The sequence below is a fragment of the Gymnoscopelus braueri genome (genome assembly GCF_963280865.1).
Source record: "Gymnoscopelus braueri genome assembly, chromosome: 18".
NCBI lineage: Eukaryota > Metazoa > Chordata > Actinopteri > Myctophiformes > Myctophidae > Gymnoscopelus > Gymnoscopelus braueri.
Window position 1 is genome coordinate 37,008,078 of NC_137618.1, and position 26,049 is coordinate 37,034,126.

General features: G+C 40.5%; 2 protein-coding genes across 3 annotated transcripts in view; both read right to left on the reverse strand.

Annotated features, from left to right (window-relative positions):
• arsh (arylsulfatase H) overlaps positions 1 to 3,649 on the reverse strand; it is a 14,215-nt gene extending 10,566 nt beyond the window's left edge. Inside the window, exon 1 of the mRNA XM_080456429.1 lies at positions 3,543 to 3,649. Coding sequence (XP_080312555.1) covers positions 3,543 to 3,583 — 41 coding nt within the window. The 5' untranslated portion in view covers positions 3,584 to 3,649. The remainder of the gene's footprint in view (positions 1 to 3,542) is intronic.
• A 5,250-nt stretch (positions 3,650 to 8,899) lies between these two features.
• The window catches only part of LOC308105605 (uncharacterized protein), a 32,271-nt gene continuing 15,121 nt past the window's right edge, over positions 8,900 to 26,049 (reverse strand). Inside the window, exons 6-11 of one of the 2 annotated variants that reach the window (XM_080456437.1) lie at positions 24,117 to 24,182; positions 22,451 to 22,477; positions 21,790 to 21,810; positions 16,688 to 16,804; positions 14,058 to 14,114; positions 8,900 to 12,663 (exon numbers count right to left, since the gene is read on the reverse strand). In XM_080456437.1, coding sequence (XP_080312563.1) covers positions 12,629 to 12,663; positions 14,058 to 14,114; positions 16,688 to 16,804; positions 21,790 to 21,810; positions 22,451 to 22,477; positions 24,117 to 24,182 — 323 coding nt within the window. In that variant the 3' untranslated portion in view covers positions 8,900 to 12,628. Of the gene's footprint in view, positions 12,664 to 14,057; positions 14,118 to 16,687; positions 16,805 to 21,789; positions 21,811 to 22,450; positions 22,478 to 24,116; positions 24,183 to 26,049 lie in introns of both variants that reach the window. The other variant, XM_080456436.1, reaches the window with a different exon arrangement.

The window sequence follows — 26,049 nt, forward strand, 5'->3', positions numbered from 1 at the left end:
ATTTTTGCAAATCTTTGAATATATATCTTTTTTAAGCGAACATTTGTAACTCAAATATTTGCTTCTGGGGGTCCCTGGAACAAAACATTTTGAGATGGGGGTCCGCGGCCAAATACATATCATTTTGGGGGTCCTTGACATGAAAAGGTTTGAGAACCACTGATATAGCAATATACATTTTTTCAAAAATAAACTGTTAGGATTTAGAAGGCATTTGTAGAATCGGCCTCAGGTTTTAATGGATTACTACAATAACTAACAGTAACTAACTGTAAGTATGTTCATGCAATATACCATCTGCTGGAGGTCTATTGAGAAACGTAGACCCTGGTGTCAGGTTGAAGCAGACGGCACCCAGGAAGTGAGGCTTCCCGCGTATCTATTCTACAGCCTTCAATATGTTTGCAGATAATAGAACATGAGATAATAGTATAAGCAGATATCAGCATGTCTGGCTTCCTGGGGTTATTACACCCTGGGGTTATTGACTTAACAGCGTGTTCTCCCTCTCTCCCTCCCTCTTTCCCCCTCTGCCTCCCTTTGTCAAGGATCTCCATATGAATTTGATTTGATTTATTTGATTTGCACAACATTTTTGTATACATTTACAGGACATGTTAGCTATTTCCAAGCGAAAAATTATGAAATAGTTGTTGTGCCGGTGAGGCAAGAAACCCTAGGGGGGCTTATGTGATAACCTCACCGTTTACATTACATATAATAACAGATATTTAATATTAAAAGCAAAGACGAACAAAAAAGAAAAAAGAAAATAAAAAGATATATGCAAAATATATATATAGAAACCTATGATAAAGGGAATAGGACAAATGATAAATATAAAAGTACAGGAGAAGTACAGCAGAAGAGACAAAAACAAAAAAAGTATTGGACAATGCAAAGACATGGCATGACAAGACAAAGGCATGTGACATCATTCACAACAGAAACCTCCACGCCCGCTGACCTAGCGGTCCAGGAGCATACCGCATATAGGCTCCAATGCAACCTGACAGCGCGCAGTTGGTTCGAATCCCGTTCCGGACGACCTCTGCTGCGTGTCACTCCACGTCTCTCTCTCCCCGTTTCCTGTCCCTCTCCACTAATATCTAAAAAACTATGTGGATTTGCGTTGACTACAGGGATCTCCATATATGGGCATTGTCTGGACACACACACTTTCATTTAACAAGTAGCTATGTTTTGTCCATCTGGTCTTCTTCAGGTAAAAAAAGTGAACAAACAGTATCATCCCCTTATATACCAAAGCCTACAAACTGGTTATGAGCCCCACCTGGTGATCAGGGGCGGTACCATGCATTACACGTAGCTGAGCATCCATGTATAACTGTGTGTTTGTTTTTGTCTTAACATATCACTGTGTGCAAATAGTGTAGTTCGCCGAGTAATGAAGGTTGAGCTTTACACATTTCACCTGCTTCGACACCTGCTGTCCAGATACACAAAGTCTGGAAGCTACAGCTTGTACACAGTGATGGCCAACAAGAACTATGCATTCATCCCAGAGGGAAGTGCCTGGAGTCATGGGATGGCAATGCCAGGTGGACTCCAGATGATGCAGACTTTGGTCTTCTGCCGAAAATATCACCACAACTACCACCACAAACTGAGCTGCTCAGGACTAAAAACTAAACTTAGTTTATATGGATACAATTCTACTTCTCTTCCCTAGGATATGACCGGAATAACATCACCAGAGAAACAGTCATCTGTGCCATACACAAGTTAGGTATACAAAAGGTTATTGCTTTCAAAATAATATATAATAATAAAAAATAAACAAATGGAGACATTTTTGTAATAATAATAAATGGTGTGTTCTTTGTATTTTTAATAACAGAGCAGCACCCTATAATGAAAAGTATTTCACAAAATATTGGTAATAAATACAAAATAAAAAACAAGACAATTGTAAACAGAACAATTGTGTAGAGCAGACATATGGCCTGGTCTGTTCTGAATGAGCCTAATCAAAAATGTTAAACATGTTGCATAACATCTAATAGCAACCATTTGTAAAGAGCTCCTTGCCCTCCACTGTCTCCTCCTGTGTGTTCTCAATGTGACAATGCAGTGTCTGTTATACTGTAACTTGAACATAGCTAAACTCCCACATGTATCACACAAAGAAGGTACAGTATTAACATTGTTAAATGTAAACATGTCTGCGGAAAACGTGCGTGCCCATGTATGGTCTGGCTTTTGTCAGATGTGATATAAGGATTTCTGCATTTGTACAGGAAAAATAAAGGATAAACTGTATGTATTATCAACACTTTGGAAAACAAGATGCAAAATCACTCACTAGATCAAGTTCATAGTAGCTCCAACAATTCCCAGCAATTGTTTTTTAAATCAGATATTGACCAGAGTGAAAAAAGCTCAAACTTTGATCATTTAAGAGGAAAAGGTAAGGTGTAATGGGCGCATGGTCCCACTTTTTCTGACAGTATGCAGCTGATCACCATGGTCATCACTGACTGACACGCATGCACGCACGCGCGCACACACACACACACACACACACACACTGTAGCCCAGAGAGCCTATGCAATGTTTGTTTTAGCCTCAAAAGTCACACATGTGTGACTTTGAGGCTAAAACAAATATTCCGAGTGAGCAAGCTCTTTCGTATGCAAACTTTCATGCGCATGCATGCAAAATAGCAGCTTGGGTTTATTAACATAGAACGAAGTGAGTGTGTGTGAGTCAAGGTTGTATGCATTTTCAGCACGCACGAGCATATCATGGTCAAAGTTATCTAGCCTTGGATGATCAAGACAGTCATCATCGGTCATAATGTCTCGGAGTTAGTTCAAAATAGTCTTTGCACTTTCGCACTTGGGGTCTGTACATCTACATAAACGTTCATATTTCAAATATAAAGTGCTTACCTCATGGCCACCGATGTTACAATTATGTATGGGCCGTCAGAAGTACCCGTACCTTCCGTATTGTTCAATAAAAATCATTTTAATCCGATCGGTGGCCATTTTCTCCGTATTTTCTCCGTATGCTTTCAACCACGCGACCCTATCGGTTGGGAGGTGTATTGCACTCTGATACATACTCAAAGAAAATGGCCACCGATCGGATTAAAATGCTTTTTATTGAACAATAAGGAAGATACGGGTACTTCTGCGGGCCCGAACATATTTATAACATCCGTGGCCATGGGGTAAGCACTTTATATTTGAAATCTGAACATTTATGTAGATGTACGGAGTGCGGAACCCAAGTGCGAAAGTGCAAAGACTATTTTGAACTAAGTCCAAGACTGTCATATAATATATGACAGTATTGTATCACGGCTAGGTAGTTCATGGCCACAGTCTGAGACGAGTCAACGTGAGTAAAGACAGTAAAATCAAGACAGCCACACTGACACTGCACAATATACTCTCTGTACTGTATATAAACTAAAGTCAATACAATAATCCGTATCTTGCTAGGTATATTATTAATGTGAATCATACTTTTATAGAAAAGCAACATTCTGTTAACCTGCCACATCAACTCACCTCATCATGACTGCAGTTATAACAACAGTAAAGCCATTCATAAAGAGCTGAGGAATAGTTCCACAACTGCTTCCACTTCCCTGCTTTTCGCGCGACGGTGGGTGTAAAAAAAAAGCAGACCCACAAGCTCACCACGCGTGGCATCCTCGACGCGCTGTGAGCTTGTAGGTCTGCTATTTTCACCGCGCGGCACCGTCCTGCGACGGCATATAAATCGGGCTTTTCTTTTTCTTCTTCTTGGCATCGGTTGGCATCCTGTTGGCACATTGTTGCATTGGCGCCACCTTCTGTGTGGGAAGCGTGGTGACACGAGGTTACCTTCTGTGTAGGTTCAAGGTTCAAGGTGGGGGGGGGGGGTGTTTTAGAATGTGTTTTAAAGGATCATATTAAAAATAACTGAATATCAAACCCCCCTAGAGCTTCTCCCTAGAGAAGTACAATGTTAAATACCATCATTTGATAGTCAATGAACTGCCTCACCTCATTACTTAAAAGCAGTGGTGGACGAAGTACTCAACCCCAGTACTTGAGTAAAAGTACAGGTACTAATGGTCAAATTCACTCCACAGTGAAAGTAGTCAATCAGACAATCTGCATTGCTGTAATGTTTTCACAATGAATTTATAGAACCTTGTAAACGATGTAGTTTGTCTTCGTTAAACACAGCATTTGAAAATGTATGTTTTTCATGTCTGCATGTGTGTTTTTCATAACATGAACTTCAGATAAGGCCATGGGGTGTTCTTGGAGGTTTGTTAGGCTGATTCAGCTGCTGATCAGACTCAGCTTGTTCTTCTCCTGCTGCCGCCATTACCGTGTTTTGTTTTGAGTTGAAACAAGAACTCAAAAAAGTGGTGGATATGGATAGGTTTGCGCGCCTGGATGACGTATTTCTGCTTTTATATAGATCAGGGGTCGTTTTTCGGGCCATGGACACCTTAGCTGATAGAAAGATGAAGAGGGACCCCATACTTTTTTAGAATGCTTACCATTCTGTGACTGTCATGAACGTGAAACGTGAAACGTGAATGGCGTGTGCATTGTGGCCGTGCATAGAACTTTAAAATTATGTTCAGCTCACAACCCAGACATCGTCATTGAAATTGTCAGTCAGCTCTGTGCAGTTTTGGAGAAGTAAAAACTCCCGACTAGACACATACAGTAACTTCAACATGCCAGACAACACTGTTCTTTGTGAAAGCCATCGAACCTCAGAATGGTGAAGTAGAGCAGTGTGTTCTTCACAGCTTTTTCACAGCTTTCATGACATCTGACAATTCAGCACTATTTTCTTTGCCAACGTTACAAGTGACTCCCTCGTCCCTGTGTAGCATGCAGTTTAACCTGTAACCTGTGTAGCATGCAGTTTAACCTGTGAGAGAAATTGCCCTTCTGGCCTTCTCTTATTTAAATATTGGTCTTGCTGAACCACAGTTGCTCTCCACCCTGCTCTCATTCAATACAATGTAGGTTAGGTCGCTTTGTATTCTCATCCTGATAAGTCTGAAAACGTTTTAGTTGAGCATGGCAGTCTCCATGTTTCTTGTTAAAACCAGAGTATAAAAGGCACAGAAATAGATAAATAAGTTGTCAGCACATATGTGGGTGTGTAGTGTGGTTTACAATATAGGACATTATGCAAGTAACACTCAAAAGTGTGAACTTGCTACAGATAGGTTCTGTTGACAGGCTTTTTGTTAGGGCTTATCTATGAATTATTATCATTCATATTTGTAATTATACTGTATGAAGTATGTACACTTTTACTAGACTGGGTCTATATATTGTTTAACTTATCTGTTGCTTAAATTGCGACTGTCCTCCACACAGTGGGGTTAATAGTTGGGCAGTCTTTCTTACAATTTATATTTGCTAATAGTATGTTGGATTCATGCATATTTTCAGACATTTAAAACAAACCAAAAAAAGTATCAGAAAAAAAAATGGGTGGCCCCCCTGCAGTGACTCCGAGGACCACCTAGGGGTCACGGACCCCCTGTTGAATACCCATGATGTAGATCCCAGTGCAGAGTGTGTACTGTGATAGGTTTCCTTCTTTGAAGAACACAGAACAGCCAACCTAAAAGTAACTAGTACTTCACAGCCTTCCTAGACACGTACTTGAGTAAAAGTTAAAGATTTGTCTTGGAAATGTACTTGAGTGAACATAAAAAGTATTCAAAAAATCTAATACTCAAGTAAAGTACAAATACTCAAAATCTGTTTTGTGACAAAAATAGGTACATATACATACATAAAAATAGTACATGTGTGGCTGGCTGGCTGCCGTGGCATATTATATACACCCAGGGGTCCTTGGGGGGGGGTTCCAGGGGGTCCCACTCCCCAGTAAAAGTAATTAATATAGCGTCACAAAAACATTTTAACCACTTAATCCATTTATATGTTGGTTATTCAAAAACAGCCGATCTACAAGCTCACAGTGCGTCACTTTGTGCCGCGCTTCGAGCTTGTATATCTGCATTTAAAATAATAAAGAAAAATAACTATCTATTTTTTTTACTTAAATCTTCTCTTCTGGGGGTCTCTGGCACAAAATATTTTCAGATGGGGGTCTGCGGCAAAATACATACACATTTGGGGGTCCTTAGCATGAAAAAGTTTGAGAACCACTGATATACACCATCAGCATTTATCTTGAAATCTTATCAGTAGCTGTACAAGTATACCTTCTGAACGGTTTAGGTAGGAACAGTCAAACGTGTTATGGTGCTTAAAAGATGACTAAGTGTATAGCTCGGAGCACTTTTTAAATGTCACTTCTCTCAGCTCCTCCATCACGCTCACCCTTTCCCTTTGGTACCATTACCATACCACATAATAAACAAATAATAACATGTTCCTACAGCCTCCTCTTCCTGGCAGTAGTCACATGACCCTGCAAGGTGTTTCCCAATTAAATGTTGGTGTTTTTTTTAATGCACTAGTCTAGCCTGTGTCCCAGTTTCAAGTCTTAACCTTGTAATGATGACAGCCTCGCCTCCCTCTTGCTTTCAATAATATATCTTCTCATCAAATTTTCTTAATAGGTTTTCCCTGGTGCTTTGGCTGATCAGTTGCTGAAAACGTGCTCAGCATACCTACCCTGTAGCCTGGCTCCAACCCCCGAATCGCAAGCCTCAAAATAAAAATTCAGACTGAGTGTCAGGCTACCTACCCTGGGTAATACATTTTAAAAAAAATCCTTCTAAAACCATACTGACTGAAGAATGAATGAATGCCAGCCAGTGTATGCTAATGATTGATGCACAAGTTAACACATTTTTATAAGTATTATTAAAATAAACATTATTTTCCCCATGGTAATAAAACAACAACAAAACAAAAAACAAAACATGACAATAATAAAATGTTCTGTGATTCACTCGAGTCATTTAGACGTTATGAGTCATCTCAACCCCATGCAGTACCCACACAGATCTAGACAGCTGAGTTTCAGCTATTTGATCCAATTAAAATCACATTCTTCAGTGAGTCATCAACAGGTGATGCTACAACCAGGGGCTGGTTTTAATTAGGACGTTTGCACTTTATTATTGAGAGTGAAATGAAAGTGAAGTTTGCAGTGTTTGTTGTCGGGTACTAGTGTATGTACGTAGGCTGCACATGCATGTGTGTGTGTGTGTGAAGATTTTCTTTACAGGTTCTCACAAATTTTTACCTGTGAAGCCCCAGGCTTTGTTTTATGAGCCTGTCACCATTCATCACTCCCACACAAACCAATAATGTTTACGCATCGCCACATCCAAACAACAAATACCTATCATAGTGCACAATTCAGGGCATGTCTTATGATGCATTAGTCACAGCTATGTTTTTAATTTTTTTATGTAACATGTAAACAGCGTTCACATAACATTTCAACCCACTTATTGGTGTGTAACATCAACTGACTGTGACTCACACGTGTTTTTGTTTGAATTTTCTCCAAATATTCCGCAAGGAACTTATAATTATAGGCATACTATTTGTTCTGTGGTACTATCAGCACTATTATTGTCTCCGCCAGGCCGAAAGGCATGGCGAGAGAGTATGTTTTGCCCCCTGTCCGTCCGTCCGTGTGTGTGTGTGTGTGTGTCCGTCCGTGTGTCCGTCATTCTGTCATTTTGTGTACAGCTAATCTCCGGCACCGTTGGCTTGATCGCAGCGAAACTGTGCACACACACTCCCTGGATGCCAGAGCAGAACCTCTGCCCCACATTTTTCAAATTAGCCTTTATAGCGCCACCAGGAGGCCGCTTTTTGCAAAACACATTTCTTGACAGTACTCCTACAGATTTTATCCAAACATCACGCAAATCAGTACACAGTATCTCTATAGTCATGTGATCAACACGGATCTGTCCAATTTTCCATATTTCATCCTGATTGGCTAAGGTTGGCTTCCAAAGTTTGCAGGATTGCTCCGTTTTCAACAAAATGCCTCAAATCATGAACGCAGCTTGCGATTTCCGTGAGATTTCACACGCACATTCCCACTAGGCCGAGGAAGAAATGCCACTTGAAAATGTTCAAATCAGCCTCATGGTGGCGCTATAACAGACCGATTTGTGTTTTGACCTATAACTGCACCGATCTGTGTAAAACTTTGTAAGCGCACTCCCTAGAGGTCAAGGAAAAACCTTTGCCCTGCATTTTTCACATCTGCCCTTTATAGCGCCACCAGGAGGCCGACTTATGTAAAACACATTTTTTTATATTACTCCTTCCGATTTTATCGAAATGTCACGCAAATCGGTACACATGATCTCTACAGTCATGTGATCAAGACGGATGTGTTTGATTTTTCATATTCCATCCTGATTGGCTAAGATTGACATCTAAAGTTTGCAGTAGTGCCTTGTTTTGAACAAAATGCCGCAAATCATGAACGCAGCATCCGATTGCGGTCAAACTTTGGACGCACATTCACACTATGTTGAGGAGCAAATGCCACCCTTTTAACATTGGCCTGTTATAGCGCCACCAGCAGGTCTAATTTAGCAAAACACATTTTTGAACAAAATGCTTCAAATCATGAATGCAGTGTCCGATTGCCGTGCAAGGCCTAAGAAGAAATGGCACCCTTTTCACTTTGGCCTATTATAGCGCCACCAGGAGGCCACAATAACCTACCTGACCTGGCGGAGACCTGTGCTCCGAGGAGCACTTTTTCTAGTTTAATTATGTATCAATCTAAATGGAATAGACAAACTTACTGAAAGGTATTTTTAGTAGGAACTAGGTCCAAACTGGACCAATAGGAGCTATTGATAGAAATAACATGCTTTTGTTAACAGTAGTATTTAAGCAAACAACATACGTGACATATGAGAACAAACAGACAGACTGGGCAGTGACCCCCTCAGAAACTCTTTTATTAACTCCTCCAACATTATTTACATAGTTTGAAAAGAAAAATAAACTAAATAAGTGTCTGTGATAAAATTAAAGACAGTTTTAAAACAAAACAAAACAAACAAAAATCATGAAAAAGACAGACAGAATCATTAAATAAAAAGGAAGAATCCTAAATGAAGTCAGCTTGGAGAGTATAAATGTATTTAATGAATCAAGATGTATACAGGATAGGAAAGTGCATCTTCCAAAGAGATTGTGTTATCAAATCACCTGCAAAACATCTGCTTTGTTGTTGTTTTTTTGTTGTTGTTGTAGTTGTTATTTTCCTTTTGGGAACATTTAAGAGGCAGCATAACGCAGGATTGAGCATTGCCATGGATGATATCATAGCATTAACCAGGAAGTGCACTTGGGGAGCCAACAAGTCTCAGATTCCTTCAGCTACATTCTGGTATCGAAGGCAGTTCTACAATGCTTATAGTGTTGTTTCTTTGTTTGAAGGGAATCGGACTGATTGGCTCTCTGTTAGTTTGGAAATTAAAGGAAGGACTAGACGATGAGTTCACAAACTGGATTTATGACAATAATAAACTACTTCATTGTACAACTGTGTCATTTGCCGAAAAGAACAGATTTTGTTTTCTCCATGTCATTCACCGAAAAATGAGTTATTTTTGCCAAGTGACACAGTCGCACGACAAAGTATAAATTAGGCATTACAGTTGTGCATATCCGCTACAGTATATGTAAGATAATAATATATGTAACCAGATTGGTAACATATCTCACTGTGCATATTCCTTCCTTTACTGATGGAATGAATCCACCATTCTACGTTTCCTTGACAAGGAATCAGTCCTTTTGGCCCCTAGCAAGGATTCTACTTGTGCGGGTGTACTGAAGACGTTTGGAGACCTGGGTTCCATTTTAGTTTCCTTTCAATAGAGTTTGGATTGACTGGATACTGTATATTAACAATCAGGGTTTGCCTTTAAATGGCTGTGTCCATGTTTTGAAAGGACAGTTTGCTAGACATTTGGAATGTACTAGTTTGGAACATTTTTTACTGAGTACTGCATTGTTTTGAATATGTTCATAGTTTTTTTTTTTTTTTCTCATGACATTTTTCGTTACATAGTGTGCTGTATGATTATTTGGTTTGGTCTAAGGAATAAGGCAAACTCTAGTACAGCATATGGGACATGAAAGGAATGAGCAGTTTTAACCCAGGGTCCATGCAGTACAGCATGTACAGTAAGTAGAATGTAGCAATATATGACATCACAGACTATTAATCTCATTCAAATTGAGGCTAGGCTGCTAGAAACAGTCTCTGTCCTGTTTTTACAGCTATACGGTGCTTTACAAGGTACACATTCTGTGCATGGCTGCACTTCACATACTGTGGCGCTGTATAATCTCAACCCTATTTCACACTTTAAAGGGGGAGGAGCAAGTACAGAACTATAAGGCATAAAATAATAAGGCAACAGAAAGACATTCCTACAGTTTGTTACTATAATTGTGCTATGGGAGTGAAATAGGGTTATCTTGGCCGATTATCTTTGAGAAACCGCAACGTTTGAGCCATTTTACATTCGTGCAGACGACAACCACTAAATACCTCCTTGTTTGCAGGCTGTCAGTTTAAGCTTTGAGGCACCGCTGCTGTTATGTAACCATGTAAATGACTCGTATAAAAAAATCACAGGTGAATATTTGTAATGTGGAGATATGAAGAATTAAAAAAACACAGTGACAGCAACCAGCCTGCTCAACAACTCCAAACAGATGCACAACAAAAACAGAAGAGTTGTACCAATGTAATCTATCAAGGCTTTTTCTTTCTTTCTTTTTCTTCTTTTTGATATCTGGAACATTCAACATCTGTTTTGATTAGGACTGCACTTAAATGGCACAACTCTTCCATCTTTGGGTTGGAGGCAGGCCAGGCTGTGTCAGTGTAAGGCACTATAGAGGAGAAATTACTGCATCACAACTAGATTGACACACACTACTGTAGGTCAGAACAATGTCTAATATTCTACTACATGATCACTGTAAGTCTGTACATTACAGATTAACCTAACTGTAGACAGACAGTATCCGGGTTGAACTTCACTACAGCTCACTTCAGTAAATTCAGGAATAGGATCTATTTTAAATGAAGAACAGAGTCCTTATTGAAGAACCATGATTTCAGTAAGTTAATTGGTGGATTTAGGTAGCAAAGTGATTGATATTGATGAGCTTATCTGGATGAGTCTATTAAAGACCCTGAACACTCATACAGGTGTTTTCAGTTACTCTGTTTGATTACACCTCTTCTTAGGGCTGTGTGGGCGTGCACAAACTATGTTTGATTGACTGCTCCCTCGTACTCCTGTTAGTTTTGCTGCACCTCAAAGGGCAGGCCAATTTACCTTCTTCATCGCCCTGACTAGAAGTGTAATACGCAAGAGTAACTGAAAACCCATGCAAGAGTGTTCAGGGCCTTTAAAACGTCAATGTATTATCTTAGTAGTCAAAATTATCAAATATAAGTTACTTCCTGAAGTGACTGAGAGAAAGCAGCAGTGACCCAGGAGGATTTAAAACTAAGCCCCATCACCAATTAAAACACTCACACACACACACACACACACACACACACACAGAGTGACATCATTTGTCCACTAAACTTGGACTGGACCAATTAAAACAGCATCTCTAGATTTGATTCCAGGTAGTACAGTTGTAGTCACTGTAGAAGTTCCATCCTGCACTATTGGCCATTATCGACAACTCTTTATATATTTTTAGACTGTAAAATAAAATTATCATACTGTAACCCAACAGTTGTCTCTGTCTGCTGTGAGAATTGGTTGTACGCTCTATTAGTGGTTGAGAAAGTAACATAGTTCCCAACAAATTCTTCTGGAAGCAGGGACAGCAGTGCAGCACGAAATAGTGGAACTTCTATAATGGCTACATATATATACAAGTCTGTCATTGGTTTAAGAATGCTCTACCTCACGACTACATGTGTTAACTTTACACATTTTGACATACATTCACATTGTATGATTAATAAATTGATTGTAGCCAAAAAAGGAAATAAAATAAATCAGGAGTATTTCTGTTATTTTGTAATTTATCATAGATAAATTATAATCGTAGCGCTTATGGTCACAACGAAATAATAGGAGGTTAAAGCCCTGTGTGGATAATATGGGGAGAATATGATTGTGTTGCTTCCAGTTAGAATCGGTTTTAAAACAGTAAATATGACCCATCAATTTAACGTATTCCAACATTCTAACAATAACGTAATCCCTATTCATCATAAACACTTACTCCCCTCCTTCTCACCTATCCTTTTCCACAAACACAAATGCAGACACAATACACACACGCTTGCACACATGCATGCATACGCACACACTAATGCACAAACACACGCTCAAACACCTGCACGCTCACACTCACACACACACACACACACACACACACACACACACACACACACACACACACACACACACACACACACACACACACACTCACACACACAGACACACTCACACAGACACACTCACACAGACACACTCACACACAGATGCACAGCCCTATAGCGGGGCATCAACAGTGCTATACTGTAGCTCTATTGAGGGCCTAGCTTAACAGTGAGTTCTCCGCTTTGCTGGGCTGTGATTGGTCCGGTTGGTCATGTGGTCCTTGATGGTCTAGGAAGAGTTAGAGTTGAGCAGGTTACTGAGGACTGTAAACAGAAAAAGGGTCAATTAAAACAATGGAAGAGAGTCGTATTTTGGGGTAGTATTTGATTGACTGATTGATTGAATACTTTATTAGTCAGAAATGTAAACAGCACGTGGTACAGTATGACATTAAGGCTAAAAGGATATCACAATCTCGTGTTATTCAGGGTGAATAACACGAGAATTCCAAAGGTTATTGGCAGATACAGTATAAAGGGCTGGAAAGAAGTCAGAAGTAATGCAATTTATGTAATGACAACCGAGTTGGAGATGAGTTTCACGTTCTGTTTGAGTGAAAAGATACTAGCATTATGAATTTTAGACAACAATACCTGCCCAAGTATTATATAACTCATCTATGCTGAAATTTATTGTATTACTGTAATCTGATAAGCCAAAAGTTATTTGTAAATTGGGTGCTTTTCTGAAAAACGTTCTTCCTCTGTTCAAATAATGCTTGCCATGCCTTTTGCTACGTCTGTATGAATATTGTTATGTATGGTATGATTTATGAATCTGCGCTCCATACCATGTGAACATGGTCGTGAGTTAAATAAATAATGATGATGATAATGACAAAAAAGTCCAGGGGACTTGTTTCCATTGTGGTCCTAATATGCTAGTGTGCATGTGTACTAAATGTGTGTGTGTGTGTGTGTGTGTGTGTGTGTGTGTGTGTGTGTGTGTGTGTGTGTGTGTGTGTGTGTGCACACGCGCGTGCGTGCTCCTGTGCTGTATGTAATGAGGTACGTATAAAGCAGTGGAGGGAACATACTAGGTCTTTATTATGCCGATTAATTTTACAGCTGGCAATAAAGCGCTCAAAACGGAGAAAATAAATGTGTGGCAGTAAGCATTGAGCAGCAAGCATTAACACATTGGGTGCCAGAGGTTTATTAAAATATTATACGTTGAGTGCCTGCATTTCTTCCATCCACTTGCGTTATAAGTTTCGTGCTGCAGAAGCCCCGACGAGGAAGTGCATGTAAACAAAGCGTGCGTGTGAGACGGCGGAGGGTCCCGACTAACGCCTGGAACAATAATATTTCCAACGCGATCCTCCATTGCAGCGTGATCGCCGATCGGAAACGGCTCGTTTCCACCAGATTAAAAAGAAATGGAGTTATTAAGCTTTTAGTCAAGGAGATAACATTGAAAACGCCGACCGGAAGGATTTTTGACATGGAGCCTCATCCAGCCTCTTCTTCTCAGAAACTCCTTGGGTGATGTCAAAGTTTCGTTTTAGCGCCCCACGTGGCCCACATGTATAAAAATAGAATTGGGTCAAAAACGGTCCGGACCGTTTTCGGCACTTCTCGTTTGGACCCTCAAAAACGGTCCGGACCGTTTTTGGCATTCAATGTGTTAAGGAGCACTGTGTGTTTGTTTTTCGTACCCTGGGGATCTGACTGCGCCTCTGCTGCGTCAGCTTTGCGGGCTGCTTCTGGATCAGCTGCTAATGAGAGAGAGAGAGAGAGAGAGAGAGAGAGAGAGAGAGAGAGAGGAAAGAAAGAGTGGGAGAAGTGGGAGAAGAGGAAGAGAGGTAAGAGACAGATCATTATAAGTAAAAGGGTTCATGTGTACTTATCCACATGAACCCTAGTGTCCCTATTCTGGGGGGCGAACATTTGGCGAAAATAACACATCCACAAGCTCACAATGACGCGTTGTAAGCTTGTAGATCTGTTGTTTTTGGTGAAGAGATTTGTGGCAGACAGAAAAAAAGGAGGTGTCCTAGTATAGAGCCATCCTAGGGGACCCCGGTCAATGAAGTATATAGGGTTTAAATGATGTGGTAAAACTGCAATGGTTAAATGGTAAATATACAGTATTAAATGATTTCAACACTATGAAATAGATCAGCTAATACAGTGGTTCTCAACCTTTTCAGGCCGTGACCCCCCAAAATAATCCTATTTGAACTGGGGACCCCCAAAAATAATCACATTTGAGTTGAGGCATTACATTTAGTTTGACTCTGTTCCACAGATAAATATACAACGCCTCGTTTTGCGACGCCTCGCTTTGCGAGGCGTTGTGAGCTTGTAGATCAGCTATTTTCACAATATTTGCCTCTTTCTTATATTATTTGACAATTTGTCCAATGTTTGACCAGTTTTTATAGAATAGTTTGTTGATTACTTTTGATGTAATAATGGTCTTTATTCTTTTCTTTCTTTTTAAGGTATCAAAAAGGTCTCAAAAGTCCTTAAATTGTCACTTCACTGTCATCTGGGGACCCCCTCAAAATCATGAGGGGACCCCCCCTGGGGGTCCCGACCCACAGGTTGAGAACCACTGAGCTAATAGACAGATCCTCTCCCCCATCGCAGACAATGACAGAGAAGAATGTGTGCCATTTCAAAATGGTGATGCTGTGCCCATGTGTACAGTAGCTCCACTGAGAGCTAATTAAAGATGACGGTGAAAGCTCCCAGGAGGATCATGGACACAGGTTTTTTTGTGCGAGGGAGGGCTTCGGGGGTAAGGGTAGATTTGCTATCATTACTATGAAATAGAGCTTGTTTGAGGGTAAACACCAGAAAACAATCCTTCTGTGAGTCTAGAAGTCTCTGCATTCATTGCCAAAGGAGCAGTTTCCAGACTGTACATGCTAATTACAGATTTGAGTTTCAGCCCTGTGCTTTGTGGCTGCAACAGCGAACCGAACTGTCAGTGGCAAGAGAGAAAAGTATATTTGAGTTCTCATTTAATGATATATAGTGCTCCTTGTCAGAGCATTGACAGCTGCAGTGCAGTCAGCGCATGCATGCAGACAGTTCTTTAGATTGCCAGAGTCTAAATCTGCATTTTCTCCTAGGTTTCCCCCAGGCTGAACATGCTACATCCTATTGTTTGGGTTAACTCTGTGTTGACTGTAAATCAAAACTTTGCTGAATCAGCGGTATCGGTGGACAGGATGTGTGTGACCTGTTGCACTTCATAGTGGTACCTAACCTTTATTTAACCAGGCAGGGGAGGCTGACAAGTGACAACATTATTCTTATTGACACTATTGACAATACTCTAAGAGTAACAGCTGACGTGGCTATTGAACAGGGGAAGGGCTGACGATTCTGGAGACTCGTGGCTTCCTGGCAAGAAAACCTTATACTGCGCCCAAGTGAGACACATTTTAACTGGTTTCGTCTGGAGCATGAGATTGAGCTGCTAGTTACGTGTCAACCATTTCCACTGCTTTATGAGGACTCTGACCCTGCCAAGCTGTTACATAAGCTATGGCTGTAGTGAAGGGAGTTGGTGTTAATGTGTGATGGTAATGAGAGTGATGTATGTATCGGCTTTAGACCAGAGGTTAGGAAGTATTTAGAGACCAAAAAATGACATGGCATTTAGTCTCTGGTTGTAATATAAAACATAGTATGGCTGCTTATTGTTTTCACCTAATAGAACTAGGACCATGATTGATGACACATTTTGGGCCCTCAGCCAAATAAGGCTTATACAGGGTAAAAGTATAAGTCCATTATTTTGACCAGGGTATGGTAGTTATCAGTGGTGTAAAGTTTTTACTCAAGTACTGTACTTAAGTACAATTTTGAGGTACTTTTACTTTACTGGAGTATTTCCAATTGTCTATACTTTTACTTCTACTCCACTACATCTCAGAGGCAAATATTGTACTTTTACTCCACTACAATTATTTGAAAACTTTAGTTACTAGTTACTTTGCAGATATAAATTATTACATTATAAAACATGCATTAACCACTTTAGCCATATTTTATACCTAGGCTATTTGAAAATAGCCGATCTACAAGTTCACAACGAGTCGCGTCGCGACGCGTTGTAGATTGGGTATTTTCAAACATTTTAGAACTTTTACTTTTGGTACTTTAAGTACATTTTGATACCAATACTTTTGTACTTTTACTCAAGTGAATTTTGAATTACAGACTTTTACTTGTAACGGAGTACTTCTACATTGCAGTATTGATACTTTTAATTAAGTAAAACATTTGAGTACTTTTTCCACCACTGTCAGTTAGTTAGCTAAATACTTACGATCTCTGTTTTTGAAGCACAGCTTCTTCTTCTGGTAGGTGAAGTATCCTGTGACTGCACCCACTATGGCCACACCCAATGCACAAAGGATGCCGGCCACAGAGCTAGAGTTGCTCGCTGGAAAAAACAAACAGCAATTAATAATACTTTGGCTTCATAGCCTAACCGTGGCTCCCAAACGACACGTTTCTATTAGAACTCATAACAGATGTTTGAACGCTGTAATCCTGAAAATTACCACTAGATGGCATTTTGCTGTAGAACTGCCTCAGACTCCATGACATATATGTGATGAAAGGTTGTTTAAACAGCTACCCCATAATTAGGCCCCTCAGCAATCACTTCTATAAGCACCTTTGGTAAAGTTAATATGACAACTGGTCTGTGGCATCCCAGCATAGTATTGGTGCTGTGTCATAGCATAGAGCAGATTCCATGCATATGAGTCAAAATGGACACGGACACACACACACACACACACACACACACACACACACACACACACACACACACACACACACACAGGGGCGTAGCACCAAATTCTGGGCCCTGGGGACAAAGATTCACTGTGGGCCCCCCTATGATTTTTTTTCTTTAAAAAATACAAAAAAAATACTTTTTTCTTTTTCTTTTTCTTTTTTTTTTAGGGGGCCCTAGTAACTCAGTCCCACTTACACCCCCCCTGTGACGCCCCTGCACACACACCTATGCACAAAGGTTACATTAAGTCGGAGCACACGCTCATTCAAAAGATGGATATCATTATAAACACATCAGAGGCCCGTGTATGACAGCAAAAAATACTTATGTCTCCTTTTAAGGGTAAACTAGTGTAAATTCTGATTCAGGTTCTGGACGGTTCTTATTCTTAAGAGTTAATGAGTTAAGTTAATAGTCAAAACTATTGCAATGATTTTTTCTTTAAAGTGAATAATGTGGATCTTGGGATCCACCTGGTAACCGTGTGACTTCATGTGGCTAGCCTGGGACGTTGGTCATCTATGTCGTAAGTTCTCAAACCTTTACATGTCAACATGTAAAAGTCATTAAATATGAAACCATTGTGCCAGCCCCCCCCCCCCCCCCCCCCGTTTTTATATATAGGGATAAAGTGGTTAAACTTGATCTTGATGCTATATTAACCCCTCAAGGGCCCCTGGGGGTTGCCGGACCCCACTTTGAGAAACCCTGATCTATGACATATCTATGGAGGTATGGCTCCAGATATTGGGCAAGGTTTCAGCCCGATCAGAGCCCCTTCTTCGACTTCCATTATGAAATTAAAGTTAAATATTTCAAAAAGTATAAAACGTATCTGGGAAAAAGGTGAGGTATTGCTGTGGCCTGCTGTCAGTGTGCACGATAAATGTAACACTGATCAGTCAAGCGGTTTGTGAGATTACTTACAGACACACATACCCTCTTATAGATGGCTGGACTAATGCAGAGCCATGGTGTAAAAGTATTTAGGTTAAAGGAGCTAAAGGACAGCCTTAAGCCTAAATGATGCATAGTCACACGACTGTGACTCTCACCAGGAAAATCTGTTATTTGTGGTGAGTGAAACCGTCATACGATGAAGTATATGAATTTGCCATTTAACCCAGTGGTTCTCAAACTTTTTCATGTCACGGACCCCCAAAATGATATGTATTTGGCCGCGGAGCCCCATCTCAAAATATGTTGTTCTAGGGACCCCCAGAAGCAAAGATATGAGTTACAAATGTTCGCTTTAAAAAATATATATTCAAAAGGTTTGCAAAGATTTTCACGATTTTTCAAAAATAGCAGATTTACGAGCTCATAGTGCTCGGTGCCATGCTATGAGCTTGTATATCTGCTATTTTTGAATAGCCAAGGTATAAAATAATGGTTAAAGTGGTTAAAATCTAAAATGACAGATGCTTTCCTGGTCTTAACCCATTAAGACCTGAGAAGATTCTAGAAATGTCTTCTAAATCCTAAAAAAAAATTGAAAAAAAAACCCAATTTTTTTTTTCCTCGATTTTTCAAAAATAGCAGATCTACAAGCTCATAGCGCGGCACTCGGTGCCGCGCTATGAGCTTGTATATCTGCTATTTTTGAATAGCCTAAAGAAATCTAAAGTGACACAGATGCGTTCCAGGTATCAATGGGTTAATGGGTTAAGATGATGGCTACAATAGTATATCCCCCCTCCCTAACCTCTCAAATGAGATTCAGGAGGAAACAAACGCCTGTGTGTTTCAAATTATAGGAATCAGTTGTTAACTTCCACTTTACATTGTAAACCACTTATTTGCTTACAAGGGCTGTCTGAAATTGTTCCGATTTTATGAAGTCACTGAATATGGTTGAGTTAAAACCAACTGAGCAAATTCACTTCTTGTCTAAAACCAACAATGCCTTCGGCTACAGCGTTGCACAACCCTTTCAGTTGAGAAGACAGACTGTCGTGCATTGATTTACTTATGGTACACTACAGCAGTGGTCCTCAATGTGGGGTCTGGGGACCCCCAGGGGTCCTTGAGGAGTTTCTAGGGGGTCCACAGCTAAACGATTGATAGTTAGGAGGAACCAAAAGTTCTGTAATGGCGGTCCGTGGCCTAGTAATGCATACCTAACTGGGAGTTGAAATAAAAAAGTTTGAGCACCAATATTATTTTCCAGGTATAGTCTCTCAGAGATGTCTTGGAGACAGGTTTCTTGTTTACCAACATTACTGGGTGAGCAGCGCATTCAGGGGGCAAAACCGCATTGACTAAAACGCTCACAGCCGATTATCAGCTGTGTGTGATTAGAGTCGGCAAGAGCAGCGAGCTGCAATGCGTGATCACGTGACCTCAAGTAGAACTCGAACTAGAAAGATGCGTTCCAGATATGCTGTAAAACTAAAGAGTGCTGTGTTCTGCCCCTAGTTCTGCAGAAATCCGTCTGTAAAATCACATTGAGCTTTCATTTATAATCGTGTTTATATTAAGAGAAAAGGCTATTGTTCATCTGTTATTTGTGCAGCTGTAGCAGCCGGGGAAATAAATCACAGACTAATGGGTTGACTTTAAAGCTAGACTCACTTCAGTCCATTGTTGAAAATGCAACACAGCTAAAAATACTACAACATCATTGTCCCAATGCAATAAGCATGTGAATGTACAGTACAAAATAGAATTAGATCATACTGAGCATGTCTGGCATAAATGGCTTATGGCTCAATAAGATTGTACACAGCAGTGCACTATACTAGTGTTCTCTCAGGGTCTGAGCAGATCAACAGGCGACAGGGATCAACAGGCAAGTTTCTTATTGAAATAAAAGTAAGTTTGGAGAGATGACAATCTTACTTCCATATCATATTGCTTAAGTATGAGTAAAATACTGTAGAGGATCATAGTAGCAAAAAAGCATTGTTGCCTAAGATTCACTTACAAAATCAGTTTTGGCTTTGGAGAAACGAAGGAGACATGAAGTATGCTGGAAGTCACTCCCAACTGAAAGAGTTTAAACTACTACTGGTATTGCCCTGTGCAAGATCAGTAATGTATGTATCATTACATTGAGTGTATGCTGTTTTAACCACTTAAAGGGATAGTTCACCCCCAAAATGACTTTTTTTTCGATTAGTCACCCCATGGAGACTTGAATTCATGGATATTTTTTTGCTTTTGTCGCATTCCTAAGCCAATAATTTGATGACCCGCAACGTGTGGTAGGAGACACAAAGAGTCTCCTTTGTGTCTCCTACCGGAACCACTGCCTACTTGTCCGCTGGTTTTGGGTGAACTACCCCTTTGGTCCCTATAGACAGGTTTAGGGAACAGCTATAGGGGCAGCAACACAGCACTCTTTACAGCATATCTGGAACGCATCCTCCTAGTTTGAGACCCGACTTGCACTTGAGGTCACGTGATCACGCACTGGCTCGTGCTAGAGCTCGCTGCTCTAGCTGACTCTTAATGACACACAGCTGATTAGACTCTAATCAACTGCGTGTTTGAGTCAAAGCGGATTTGCACCCTGAATGCGCACACACACACACACACACACACACACACACACACACACACACACACACACCCAGCAATGTTTGTAAACAAGAAACCTGTCTATATTCTGTGTGCTGAATATAGACAGGACAGGAATATAGCCCATCCACGAGTTCGCATGGCGTCGCACCACAACGAGATGTGAGCTTGTGGATCAGCTATTTTCTATTGCGAGTTTCAATTTGTTTTGTTTTTAATCAGAAAAAAACATAAAAATATGTGTTTTAATATATTTTTTTAAGGGTTAAAGTGGTTAATCCACCCATCTCTGTCCTTTATTCGTCTTCTAATAAGTACTTTATCACTGTGTCCCGGCAGCGGACTCACTCAACACACAGTAATAATGACAGGATGTAGCAGCAGGGGGGGAGGGATGGAGGAAGTCAGGAGGAGGAGAAGGATGGAAGGAATGAATGAAAAGGTACAATAAATCACTATGATTTGATGGGGGGGGGGGGCGGGGGGGGCAACAGAACGCGAGAAAACGTGAGAGAACGTGGGGTACAAAAACAAGAAGTCCGTCTTATCGGGTGGAATGAGTCACCGATACTTAAAGAAAATAAACAGACAGAGACTGTGAGTCAGAAAAAAAAGAAGAAGAATTCCTGTATGTACTGAAAGGCAGGTGCGAACGCACATGAACACAGGAGACAAAGACAAAGACACCCATACAGATAATGTACACAAACGTTGGAGAGCACTCCCGCCTGTGCGGTATAGAACATGAAGTGACAGGTATGGCATTCTGCCCCTATAACTGTATCCTGTACCTAATGTATGGAAACGCATGGGAACGGCATGTACTCGGCAGCCACCACCCCATACACACCGAAACCGATGGTGTTCGTTTAACTCTTTCTACACTCCCAGAGTTCATTTAAAACTCTTGTTTTATGTGTGGAACATGTATGGAGTGGATATCAAATACAAAACTGGTTTCTCTAGTAACCTTTTTCCGTCATGCTTTTCCATGGCAATTATTAACAGTATACCTGTTTGGGGGCAAACTAGGCTAAGAGATAAGAGACAGAGAAACAGAGATAAAAAAATATATAAGAAATAAAGTATAAAAGACTCACCTTGTGCTTCAGTTGTTCCTGCTGTTTAAAGTAGAGAAGAAACACACACACACACACACACACACACAGTTAGTGACATAACGTAACACCAATTTCATCTCATTTTCATGCCTCATGTGCGCACAGAGCACAACCCTACAAAGCTTGTTTAGATGTTCCCTGCCAAATCTAACTGACTATTATGTGAACAACATGGGAACCAGACCAAAGGTGTGAAACGAGACAGGCACCATCACAACATCTGGCACGCTATCCGTTTCACACAGAGCTGGAAAACGATCTGGAAAAAATACTACTTTAAACTGCCCTTTTTTCTCCTCCTCAAAGCGATGCGGCATGCCTATGCTTGGCAAGTAAAGGACCTAAAGGACAGCTTTTTGGAATGAAGTAAGAATGCCAATTTTAAATGTTTTTGAACCAAACAATAAAAGAGAGAGAGAGGGAGAGGGAGAGGAGGGAGAATTTCTGAAGCATCTTGAATCCTGTTTGTATTGTCAGAGGCACGCCACCAATATCCTGTCCAACAACGCATCTCTGTCTGGTTCCACTTCTTGTCTGACAGTTGCCTTTGTGCTTTTGACTCGTGATAGTGAGATGACAACTTGTTTGTCAATTTTATTTGATTATTAAATTGTTATTGTGTAAAAAGCGAGGTCCTCACCTTCTCCTGTGGCCTCGGATACATGTCCTGAAGACAGAGAGACGGAGAGGGAGAGATCGTTAGCGTGACAGGTTTAACGGATTAACGGGCAAGAACGACATAATTGCAGAATTATGCAAGAGCTGTCAGAAATGGAGAGTGATGGACAGAAGGAAAAAAAGGGAAAGGGAAGGGGATAGAGAGAGAGAGAGAGAGAGAGAGAGAGAGAGAGAGAGAGAGAGAGAGAGAGAGAGAGAGAGAGAGAGAGAGAGAGAGAGAGAGAGAGCAAGGGAGGAGACAGGAAACAAAGAGAAAAAGAGGTTATTCTCTTTGTAGTAGTTTATGCCCTGAGGACATTATAGTTCTAAAGTTTCTGTCCCAACCGGTCTGGAGGCACGCAAACCCACAAAGTTCTATGTGCACGTACATGCATACGCACGCACGCACCCACGCACGCACACACACACACACACACGGACACACACACGGACACATGGACACACACGTACACACACACACAATAGTATACATATGCTCATGAACACACATGCACACAAACATGCACGCACACATACAGTATAGTACTATATACTGTCCCATGATTCCCACTCTGTCACACACATACTCTGTCTGCATTTTCTCTCTGTTAGAGGCTCTATCCCCCCTGCCTCTCTCTGATCTTCGGCGAGATCCCTATGCAAACAGCCCTGGTATCTACAGTAATTGTCAGCTATACCTGTATCTGCCTGTCACATGCTCTTACTGTTGCTAAGCTGCTAATTACAGAGCACTGGAGCAGAAGCCCTTTCACTGCGTCATAATAAGTATAATGACCTTTATAAGTCAATTTCCAGCAGAGGAATGCAGATTAATTACAAGACAAGTTGTTTAAGTAAAACTTTGTTTTCCCGCTAAACAGTCAAATTATGAATAAAGGTCCCTTAAGGCAGGTCCTAAACCAAGCAAATTTATGAGTCTCTCGCCCTGGGAACCAGCCTCATTAGCCATCTTGTCATGATGGTATCTGCCTGTACTAGATAGCACGCCTGCGCCTTTTCCTTTTACGTTAGAACCCATAGTTTAAGAAGTTATGCAACCGTAGGAATCGGCCACAGCCACAGTACTGTATAAGTAGGCTACAGCTACGTATGTTAACTCTTTCATTCAGAGTCCCAGTGCAAATGTCTAGCATCAGAATCGTGCCTTCTTCACTTTGAAGTGATCAGCAATGATTATTGTCACCTGAACACTGTCACCTCCTTCTTTAAAAGGATTAAACACACTGAGGAAGGCTGGATAGCCAAATCTTGTCACTCTGAGTGCGACCCTTCACCAAATGTAGCATCAATATCCAAATCTTAACTATCTTACTTTATTTTAATTCTTATTTATCTTGATTTGGTGGTTCCTGACTCTTACCCGCACCTCTCCTGTGTTTCACTCTTACTGCTGTTGCTATGACACCTGAAACTCCCCCGGGGATCAATAAACCTTATCTTATCTTATCTCCTGCCTGTGTACTAATCAGATCAGGGTCAATTGCTTTTGTATATAAAGATGTTGGTCTTTTATCTTTTTCATAACCCACCCTGTAGTGCAGAGGATATAAACAACACCACTTGCTGTTGCCAGATTGAGAAAGGAAGAAGCAGAGAATTGGTTAACAGACAGTTTAAGCTGGCATTACCAATTGCATTAGAGTTATCCTCTGGGGCTTCTTCTGCGGCCTCTGCTGGCAATGAGTTATCCTCCTCTGGAAGAGACATTACAGTACATTAATAGACCATACCAGTGGTTTCCGATGATGGTTCTTGGGGACCAGTGCTATTGCTAAGCTTGAGAACCACTGGGACAGAATACCAGTGTTACTGGTGGTCCCTTCAAGCAGGACTGGGTTAGGGAACAACTGGGCAATTATGTAAATGACTTAGCTTTGAATTCTGAATCAGCCTAGTGTTGGTCAGGTGGAAAATACTGTATCACAGAAGGGATGTTGAATGGCTAGAAAGTACATTCTGTAGCTTGTCGACATTAGTGAAGCAAGCTCCATAATGAACCCAAATACCTGCCATTAAAGCAAGGCACTGTTGGCGTACAAGCAGGGATGTAAGAATGAGTCGTAAAATAAAGAATACACATTATACAATGACTTTAATAAGTAGCTTAGGCATGAATGGTAGTCTGTTTCTTGCCAAATGTAATACCTTGATCCCAACATTTCAATCACTGAAGAACTCTCTTCACCAGAATGACTCATCAAATATGTACTACTCAACCTGTTTGTGAAAACTATAGTCTTGGGTTGGGGCAATGAAAGGTAAAGGAATTAATGTATGGCTGCCAAAACATCAGGGGAACAATTATCCAATGAGTCATGCGCTCACTTCAAAGCAACCCTCATGAAACTAGATCATATACTGTCGAATCGTATCACACAATCTACACAGTACAGAGTACATATAGAACTTACAGTAAGAAAGACAATCCCTATTTTAAATGGAAACCAAGTATAGAGTTGGAGTATCAAGTTAAAGTTTTACCTGTAATACGGCCTACAAATGTACATTTCTGTGCTCATCTTCAGCTATTAATTTAGAAAACACCTGCCGTCTTTTCAACTCTTTATTTATGACCCTCTTATCATTTCCTCTGTCTGACCTTTCTTCCTTCTTTTTCCTCTTTCCTCTTTCCTTTTTTTCGCCTGCCTTCTCTTCAGTCTATTGGAATGCGAGGATGTTCCCTTGTCAGTCAGCACATTTAAAAAAGAAAAGATCTTAGGAGATCTTATCCTTAACACCAATACAACCCCTCCACCCCCAACGTCGAAAACGTCGCTGAGGAAGCAGCTGATGACTGATAGGACATAGAACTGGAATAGTTCTTGAGTGACGGAAAGCAGCACATCCTGTTGTAAGGCGGGAGTCATTATGGTATAGAGTAGAACAACAACCTCGGAACATAATGTTCCTTTAGCAGGTTGATGGTGGATAGAGAAACAAGCCATAGGCTTTCTTGGGTTTAAAATCCTCTTAGCAGACCTGTACTTTCCTGTGCTTTTTTTTTGCAAACTGCTAATAAAGTATTCAATCAGAGTACGGTATAGGAGAAAGTAGGAGATGTCATATCAATTTATGGGCTGTAATACGTTTTCAACTGAAAATTTCGATTTTCATCAAGCGACAATATGTGCAGTATTATTAATAAGAGAGATAGCCAGATAGGAAAATATACAGTACACATATTTGTACATTTTAGTTCAACATCCTTTTCTTCTTTTCTTTCAAACAGAAGTGAGGTGAAACTCTACAGGTGAAAATACAACATCATGCATTTGATTTTATCAAACTTGAATGATTTCACTGATTTTAAACTTAGTAAATCATTCATTAGTTCAAGAAATCTACCCAATTTATCAAACTTTTTGCTGTCCATTTGACACCCACTGACATAACGTACCTATTATTTTAACACAATTAGTTTGAAATCAATATCTTCACACTGTATCTACCTGCAGCTGGCTGCACTGGATCAGCTTCAAAAACACACCTCAGTTGTGGTCAATAAACTCCATAAGTCGTTTCCACTTCCAACCTGGCGTCCATTATTTTGGGCATTACAGT